Source organism: Sorghum bicolor, chromosome 4 (assembly GCF_000003195.3).
Source record: "Sorghum bicolor cultivar BTx623 chromosome 4, Sorghum_bicolor_NCBIv3, whole genome shotgun sequence".
NCBI lineage: Eukaryota > Viridiplantae > Streptophyta > Magnoliopsida > Poales > Poaceae > Sorghum > Sorghum bicolor.
Genome location: NC_012873.2, coordinates 62062193 through 62071883, shown reverse-complemented (window position 1 = coordinate 62071883; position 9691 = coordinate 62062193). Strand labels below are relative to the sequence as shown.

At 46.5% G+C, this 9691-nt stretch overlaps 2 protein-coding genes and 1 non-coding gene across 3 annotated transcripts; 2 read left to right on the top strand and 1 right to left on the bottom strand.

Annotated features, from left to right (window-relative positions):
- Positions 1869-3904, top strand: LOC8073197 (probable pectinesterase 8). Its single transcript, XM_021459594.1, has 6 exons — positions 1869-2149; positions 2245-2410; positions 2490-2696; positions 2783-3012; positions 3635-3664; positions 3739-3904. The coding sequence occupies exons 1-6, from the start codon at positions 1869-1871 to the stop codon at positions 3902-3904; spliced, it is 1080 nt and encodes a 359-aa protein (XP_021315269.1).
- On the top strand, positions 4661-8294 carry LOC8078384 (probable dolichyl pyrophosphate Glc1Man9GlcNAc2 alpha-1,3-glucosyltransferase). Its single transcript, XM_002454413.2, has 4 exons — positions 4661-5451; positions 6723-6929; positions 7027-7264; positions 7518-8294. Exons 1-4 carry the CDS (start codon positions 4714-4716, stop codon positions 7886-7888), a joined length of 1554 nt encoding a protein of 517 aa, XP_002454458.1. The 5' UTR covers positions 4661-4713; the 3' UTR covers positions 7889-8294.
- Positions 8985-9056, bottom strand: TRNAM-CAU. Its single transcript has one exon. It is a non-coding gene; the product is annotated as a tRNA-Met (tRNA).

Below are 9691 nucleotides of genomic sequence, written 5' to 3'. Positions count from 1 at the left end.
GAGAGAGACTCGTCGCATGCAACTTTGATGTGTTTGATTGATCGTCGGAGTCGGAACATGGCTCTCCAGATGCAAAAATAACCTAGAGAGCATCCCAAAATAATAGCAAGGGATGCTTTTGCTTCTTTTTTTGATTCTCAACCTGGCCCTCATGGCCTTTCATTATAAGACGCAAGCTCACCGAAATCGCGAGCTACGTGAGTGCATACAAAATCTGGGAGGGGGTCGTTCCAAACATTGGATTGTCCCAGGTCCCAACTCAAAGCTAACTTAGCAATCTCGTGTGCAGACGAGTTACAAGAACGTGGAATTGCTATAACCTTATTACAAACGAACCTGTCTTGGAGAAGCTCCCTAATGCTCCGGAACAAAACACCACCAGGTGCCAGGTCTCTTCTTTGGGACAAAATTGCATCCTGCAATTGGCTGCAATCTGTTTCCAGTTCAATTCTTGATATGCCAACGGCCTCGACCGATTCCAGCGCAAACAAGCAAGCCATTGCTTCTGTTGACAGAGCATCGCGTACTGGTTTGACATTTGCAGCTCCTGCTAGTATTGCTTCTCCCAAATGGTCGCGAACAACAAAGCCACAAGTCCCCATCCCATCCTTCTTTCTGAACCCTGCATCAAAATTGATCTTCAGGAAATTTTCATCAGGAGGTTTCCACAAACGCCGAGGAGCAGGCAGACATGTTGGTTTATTCCCATCCTCATAGATATCTCTGAACATCTGGCTCACTGCGCAGACCACATCCATGCTTGAGGGGGTCGGTTCACCAGCGTTGGCTTTATTCCTGACATCCCACCATTTATACAGAAATATGCAAACGCGTAGGCACTGATCCTTCTTCAGATTCAGGATAGCACGGACGAACTCCTTTGACGTAGGAGCGTTTAGCAGTAAGCAGCGGGTATCTTCCATCTGCATTTCCCTCCAACACTGCCGGACATATTTGCATTTCAAGAAGCAGTGCCCTCCATCTTCATCCATGCGCCAACAGACCGGGCATCTGGTATCTAGATCAATGTGGCGTCTCTTGATGCACAGCTTGAGGGCCAGGCTATTATGTGCAACCCGCCAGATAAACTGCTTGATCTTCGGCCAACAGTTTAGACGCCATAGCCTCCTCCATAAATCATCTTTAGAATCACCTGCACCCTGTGCCGATGTTTCTCCTTGCTGTGTTTTGCTACTTCGCTCTGCTGCATAAAAAGTTCTCAATGTACATGGTCAGTTAAGAAAATGGAAAGAGCTAGGGGGGGGGGGGGGGGAGGAATTCTCATTTTTGTAAAACTATGCATCGGCCAAATACCAACTCGTAGGAGCGTCCCCAAAAAATAGCAAGGCATGCTTGCTTCTGTGTATGCATAAACAGTTCTTAATGTACATGGTCGGTGAAGAAAATGGAAGGGAAGGAAAAAAATTTTCACTTTTGGTAACACTATGCACGGCCAAATGCTAACTCGTAGCAGCGTCCCAAAAAAAATAGCAAGGCATGCTTGCTTCTGTGTATGCATAAAAAGTTCTCAGTGTACATGGTTGGTGAGGAAAACGGAAGGAAAAAAAAAAGGAATTATTTCATTTTTGTAAAATAAGCACCGGCCAAATGCCAAATCGTACGAGCGTCCCAGAGAAATAGCAAGGCAGCTTGCTTCTATGCACAAGATTTTTCTCAATGTACATGGTCGGTGAGCACAAATGGAAAAGGAAAAATGTTCATTGTGGTAAAATTATGCACTGAACCGTTATCTGAATACAATATCGAGTATTTTTTTTGAAAGACCCGAATACAATTTCAAGTATAAAAGGCCTGCAACTGCAAGCACTTGACAACAGTGCACTGTTGATCACAATTCAAAAGCAAACATGATCGTGAGCGTAGCTGGTGCTCTTGTTCTTACTAGCCTCCTGCTGTCATCGGCCATCGGCCGGCCCTCTCACCTCCTGTCCAATGTCAGTCGTGTCGATGACAGCACCGACTGTCAGCATCTCCCACTGAGCTTCTCGCCGTCCGAGACAGCTTCCACGGTGATCTTCTGCGTCGACAAGAATGGCTGCTGCAACTTCACCACAGTGCAGGCAGCTGTGGATGCTGTTCCCGACAACGGCCAGAAGAGGAGCATCGTGTGGATCATCGGCATCTTCGTGTAAGCACGTCTGATCAATGTTGTACAGTAACATATTTTTTCTTTTGACACGACTTGTTGTACAGTACTGACATGATCAATGTTTGTCTTGTCAGTGAGAAGGTCGTCGTCAGGAAACCCAACATCACGTTTCAAGGCCAAGGCCTGAAGGTGAGCATGATCGTGTGGAACGACACTGCTACGACTGCAGGCAACACGCCCAACAGCGCATCTGTCCACATCGATGCACCTGGCTTCGTGGCGAAAAACATGAGCTTCATGGTATACAACTGAATCTTTCATGCATTCGTTTGATGTATTTCTTCACTAAATGTTGCATGCTTGATTTTCTTTTGCACAGAATTCAGCACCTGCTCCAAAACCTGGAGCTGAAGGTGCACAGGCTGTTGCAATGCGGGTGAGCGGTGACCGAGCCGCTTTCTGGGGCTGCGGCTTCTTTGGAGCCCAGGACACACTGCACGATGATCAGAACAGGCACTATTTCAAAGAGTGTCTTATCCAAGGAAGCATCGATTTCATCTTTGGTGATGCAAGGTCCCTGCACGAGGTAATCCTTGTGATCTCTGTCAGTAGCCGAGCAAAGCAACTTTATGAGCTGTTAACTTTGTCGTTTCTGTTGTCTTCTTCATTCAGAACTGCACACTTCACAGCGTGGCGCAAGAATTGCCCCAAGGGCAGCGCTCCATCAACGGCGCGATCACTGCACAAGGCCGGCGTTTCGCCGACAACAACACCGGCTTCTCCTTCGTTGGGTGCACGATCGGAGGAAGCGGCTGGATCCTACTCGGCAGGGCATGGCAGGCGTATTCGCGTGTCATCTTCGCGTACACCTACATGCCGGCGGCCATCGTAGCCACAGCAGGGTGGGACAACTAAAGTTGAGCATGCAGCCCGCGGGTCAAAGGCACGGCCCAAAGCACGGTCATTTGGCCCGGCCCGAGCACGGCACGGCCCGATCCTAACTGGGCCCGGGCCGGCCTGAAGCACGTTGCGGGCCGTGCTTGGGCCGACCCCTCGGCCCGCTGGACGGCACGGCACGACACGCTTTTAACAGCAGGCACGGTGTCGGCACGGTATCAGAAAATTTATAAAACTTGAAGTATCAGGTTCTATGACTTGTGAAACTTGTGACTTTTGGCAAGTAAAATATGATCTGAGAGTATATTGTGTTATGTAAATTGTGAAGTATTAATGTATGTGACTTGAATGTAATGTATTTATGCTTTGTTAAATTCTATATTAAATTTGGTGTTTTTCATATATTGGGCCATGGGCCGGCCCGAAGCACTATTGGGCCTCGTGCCTTTCGGGCCGGCCCGACACGAAAATCGGCCCACGGGCCGTGCCTGGGCCGTCAAGCAGGCACGAGGGCTGTGCAGGCACGGCCCGGTGGCACGCGGGCCATACGGGCCCGTGCCCTTTCGGGCCGTGCCTAGCACGGGCCCGTGCCGGGCCGTGCCGGGCCGGCCCGTTGCTCATCTCTAGGGACAACTGGGGAGATCCCCAGAGAAACAAGTAATCATTTTCAACTCACGTCTTCTTTTCAACTTATGTTAACAGCCGCTAACGATTCATGTGTGTACCTTCAGCACGGTGTTTTACGGTGAGTTCGACTGCACCGGAGATGGAGCCAACATGGCCGGCAGGGTCTCTTACGCCCGGAAGTTGAACAAGATGCAAGCTCAGCCATTTCTGACGACGGCGTTCATCGATGGTCCTGAATGGCTTAAGCCATTCAATGACAGCCTAATGTGAATGAAACCGTGTCTGAATTCTGAGCAAGAAGTGGCAGCGATCATCAAGGAGTGTAGAGATACTAGTCTTTGTTTTCCTGATTTCAGAACTGCCTTTTCCCCCTAGATCATGTAACCGTGTTGCTGATATGTTGGCAAAGCAGGTCTCAGGTACCAATAGGCTGGTTGTGTGGCACTCGGCTCCAGCTTGTGTGGGTAACCTGTTGATCGATGACCGTAACCTGGTTGTCCCATGATAATATGAAAATCAGTGAGTCGCAAAAAAGAAAAGAAGTGGCAGCGAGCTGGTGTAATTTTGGCGCGAAGTCGCCTAACAAAACAACGATCTGAATGTTCCGAACAGGTAGCCGTGGGCGCACCGTGGACGAGGGCTCATTTGCCAATCGCGCGCGCGATCCAAATACAGGCCCATTTCTGCCATTTGTGCCCTGTGTTTGTGTTGAAGGCCCAACTCCCCGTCCTTTTTTTTTTGAGATAAACTCCCTGTCCGGCTGGGAACGGGCGTCTGCCAAACGCGTACCACTGCACCTTCCTCCAGTCCTCGGCGTGCTCCGCTTTGCCACGCCCCACACCCATCGCCGGCTCATCGTCTCCGTCTCCGGGCCTTGGCCCGGCACACTGACACGGGCTCTGGCGCCGCCGACCCAAAATGGAATGGAATCCGCCGACGGCAGTCATGGCACGAAAACTCGGCCCACTCTGTAGCGGCCCAACAAAGTGAACAAACACGAGGACCCGTACAACGCGGCGTCGCGACTCGATTTGCCGTTCCCCAGATCTGAACCCGAACCAGTGAACCACCCAGCCCTGATGGCCTACACCACCTCGCCGTCGCCGGCGGCGGCGGTGGCGGTGGCCTGGGCCTTCGCTGCCGCCACCTGCGTGAAGCTCCTCCTCGTCCCCACTTACCGCTCCACCGACTTCGACGTTCACCGCTACTGGCTCGCCCTCACGCACGCGCTCCCCGCGCGGCAGTGGTACACCGACGCCTCCTCCCAGTGGACGCTCGACTACCCGCCTTTCTTCGCCTACTTCTCCCGCATCCTCTCCCTCCCCGCGCCGCTCGTCGACGCCGCCCTCGTCTCAGTCCCCGTGCCCGACGCGCCGCCCTTCGCGCATCTCCTCTACCTCCGCCTCACTGTCGCTTTCTCCGACCTCCTCCTCCTCGGTTCCGTCCTCTTACTGGCGAGGGACGCGCGGCGGAAGCAGCGGCCGTTCCTCGCTCTCGCGCTCGTCCTATGGTCGCCGGCGCTGCTCGCTGTCGACCATGTCCACTTCCAGTACAATGGATTCCTCATGGGGCTGCTGCTACTCTCGTTGCACTTCCTCGAGCAGGGGTGGGATCTTGCCGGGGGAGTCGTGTTCGCAAGTTTGCTCTGCTCGAAGCACCTGTTCCTCGTGGCAGCGCCGGTGTACTTTATGTATCTGTTCCGGCATTATTGCTGTGGCCGGGGTGTTGTGAAGGGGCTGGGAAGGCTCGTGCTGATGGGCTCTGGAGTGGCTGCTGTTTTTGCTGCAGCATTTGTGCCCTTTGTGTACTATGGTCAGGTGAGTGAATCTGGTTAATTGAAGTTTTGGGTTCAACAAATTGTTCGTATCTTGGCTATCTCCATACAGTACTTATTGGTAAACATCTAGTTTCTGATGAAAGTAGGAAATGAGGCTTGTGATCTGTGAACAGTTTAGACATGGTGAGTAATGCAGCTAATTCAGTTAATTTGACATTAAATCTGATAGAGGAGGTTTAAACTTGAGTAAAGCACCAATGCACCATGTTGCTCAATTTCTTACTTAGGGGCTGGAGCTGTTTCAGCTTGTGTAGCTCCGCCAGTGAACTATTGGTTTTAGTTGTGATAATTGCAGTGGAGTTTAACTTAGTAATTTTTTTCTGCTAATCTTGTTATTTCTGTAAGCTCTGAATAAAAAATAATGTTTCCATACAGCTAACCAATCATGTCAATTCTGCATTTTGCACTATTAATCTTTTTTGTCAAATGAGCTATTGAATTCCTGGAATCGATATTTGAATGTTTAGAACTCTGCACTCTTAAACACTAGTGGGTATTGGTAAACTTCAACCTCATCGGAATTTTGGCATTCCACTTTAGTCAATATGGCATACCAGTTTTATTTGCAGTTTGGCTTCGTGATTTTATTCCCTGTAATACAAACATTGTATGTAATATTTGCAATCTTTCTGCAGTTAATTCAATTAATTTGATGCTGAATCCTGTAGAGAAGGCTTATAAGTTAGTAGCGCACTGTGTAGCTGTTTTGTCAAATTTTCTTATGTGTTTAAGCTTGCATCAAAACCATGGAGTTTGTCTTAGTAAGACCATGTTAACCTCGTCCGTCTGCAACCTCTGAGCTAAATAGTGTTTTCATACAAGTTTTACCAATGTACTGCTAATGCCCTGTGCCAATGTAACCTGTAGATATATGAATTTTCAGTGCTCTGCATCTTTTTTGTGTTTTGTTTATTTGAAAGAATAGGAGGTCTAGCCTCTATTGATTATATATTAACAATAAGAAACAATAAAGTCTGTACAAAAAGAAGTAGCTTTACACTCTTCGATGCAAGGGATTGGATATACTGAACTTTGTAGGAAGTTTAGCGCCAACCTTTAGCAATATATACCCATGTGTCTAGCATGTTTTATTCTTTGTTTCACTTTGCAAGGGGTGTGATACAACATTGTCTGTAATATATGCCTTTGCTATTGTGAAAAAAAATCCTCTCAATAGTCAATATATTCACATGTATAAATGTGGTATTGTTTTAACATGACTACAATTCTTACTGCTCTATGATTTTGCAGATGCAACAACTAATTAACCGATTGTTTCCCTTTGGGCGAGGCCTATGCCATGCTTACTGGGCCCCAAACTTTTGGGTATTCTATATTATACTTGACAAGATTCTTGCATTTCTTCTTAGAAGACTAGGCTTTAATATTGCCATACCTGAAGCTTCGTTTACTGGGGGACTCGTTGGTGATTCGTCTCCTTTCGCTGTTCTTCCGAAGGTTCTTTCTTCCACCATCCATTCTGCCTTGTTTATTCCAATTCCAATGAAACATGATGGGTTTATGGTTTCACATCTGTGAACTTAATGGATTGCAGGTCACCCCAATTGCTACATTCTTATTGGTCATTCTTGCCATGGCTCCTTGTCTTATCAAAGCATTCTCTAATCCTCAACCAAAGCATATTATTAGATGGGTCTCATATGCATGCACATGTGGGTTTATGTTTGGATGGCATGTACATGAGAAGGCATCACTTCATTTCACTATCCCGCTTGCCCTAATTGCCATGGATAGCTTGAACGATTCCAGGCATTACTTTTTGTTGTCCATAGGTATGTTTTGCTCTTGGTTACAGTTCAATGTTAACTTTGTTCCACTTTTGACATTTCTTGAAGCAACGTCTTTGGGTGCCTTTTCTGGCCAGGAAAAAAAGATTCTTTTATGATTTTGCCCACCTCAGTAATCAGTATCTGTTTTATTCCCATATTATGTTTTTTAACTAGTATTATGATTGTCATGTCAGAAATGTGATAAACCTGGCTAATTGCCAATTAATCATTTGCTTAAAAAAATTTGTGTCTGCAGTTTCATGCTACTCTCTATTCCCGCTGTTGTTTGAGAACCAAGAGTACCTGATAAAGGTGATGCTGCTGCTGACCTACGCCGCCCTCATGTGGGTAGGTTTTACATCCCATTTTGCTGCAAATTCTGACCTAGAAGGAAAGAAAGTAAATCGGTCAGGCAGCACAGTGAAGAAGAATGGCATCATTGGATGGATTGGGTTAAGCTATCTTCTGGGAATTGCAGGTATAGAATTATGGTCTCGAGTGTTTCACCATCATGTATTTGGCGAGAGGCTCCCCTTCCTACCTCTCATAATGGTGTCATTCTATTGTGGCCTTGGAATGATGTACTCCTGGGTGTGGCAGCTTGTACATATAGTCAGACACACATGATTTGATTACCGGTCATCAATGCTTCAATAGAAGCATTCTCTTGCCTTTCTTATGTTGAGATTGAGACTAATTGCGATGACATACCGCCTGTACCGATGCGGCTAACACAGCCATGACTCATGACTGGGACGGCATTTTGTTTTAGCTGTCGACGTCATTGTTTGTGTGCAAGAAATTTTAGAGATGTCTGACGATGTTATGATGTAATATCAGTTTAAGTAACAGAAGCTGCTTGTCCCCCCATCTGTTTCAATCTCAATAACATCTGGCTACTGCTTGAGTAACTGAGTGTGTATGATGTATAACATCTGGCTACTGTGTTGGTTAACTGAGTGTGTATGATGTATGAACGATTCAAATTTATAGGAAGAAAATAAATCAAATGGGATGTATGATCTCCTTGTCATCGATCTGCATACATGCCTATTACGTTTGCGAGATGATGTGTAGAAGTACCTGTGCCTGCCTTAGCTCCTTTTTTTTTTATCAAAGGCTTTGGCTGCCTCTGCCTTAGCTCTGAATACTGCATTCCTGACTTGAGCTTTGCTGAATGGAGCCTTGAAGGAATGGACACCGGATGTGCAAGCTAGTGAGCGATTTTTCCACTGGCTTGCCTGATAGCATCTTGGTGAATGCCATGGATCAAGGTCTGCTGATGCTGAGGGTGCACGGCGAAGGGGCTCGCAGTTGCGGCCAGCCGGCAAGTTTAGTAGAATGACTTTGAAATTGGAAGGAGGAAACCAGGGACGCCGGAACAGAGCAGAATTAACCAAAGAAAAAAAAACAGTTGAGACTTTAGAAGTGACTGAATTGCAATTCAAAGGGGAAACAATGGATGGAATTAACCCAAAAAAAAACAGATTAGGATTGTCTGAATTGAAGTTGAAATGGAAACAAGGGACGGAATTAACAAAAAAAAAAGGGTTTAGAATTGACTTCTGAAAGGGGTAACGAGAGAAGCTGAACTGAATTTGAAAGGAGGAAACAAGAGACAAAACAAATTTAAAAAACATCAAAAAAATCAGAGGTAAAAAATTTGAAAAACATGAAAAAAATTATCAGAGCCAGAAAAACTGAAAAAACATCAAAACAAATTTATCAGAGCCAGGTTTCGATCCTGGGACCTGTGGGTTATGGGCCCACCACGCTTCCGCTGCGCCACTCTGATCTTTGTGTTTGGTAAGAGTAGAAAATTTAAATAATCAATACCTGTTTACACTAAACAATTCCCTCGAAACAGTAAAGTTATGACAGACTATGACATTCCTAATGGGCACGCCGCACGCCCACGAAATCTACAGTTCCAAAATAAAACAACACTTATTATTACTTCACCTCATATGTCACTGGTTACCGTGTTCAACCCAGAAATTGCTATACGGATTCTACGCATCACCAACAGCATTCTCGCATAAGCTTCACTTAAACGTGGCATCCACGGCACAAAACCAAAGACATCGTCGACAAACAAAAAAGGCAAAGTGAAACGCTGACCCCTTTTTCTCTGATCCCAAGCCTACGTAAAACGTCGATCACCTACGAACTTACCAGTACCAACATCTCTGCCTTTTTCCACCTGTCCAAAAACTGAAAAAAAGGCGCACGGACACCTGCTTTTCCTCTTTCCACCGTCCCCGATTAGGATGTGCACGTTCTTGTTGGTGAACAACAATTTTGCCGTCTTTGCAGACATGTTTGACTCGTAATTTACTTGTACTTTCAAGTTTCACAAATAAAGCTCTCTCACACACGGATACATACATTACATAGTCATATATATAACTTGCATGGACTGGATACTTA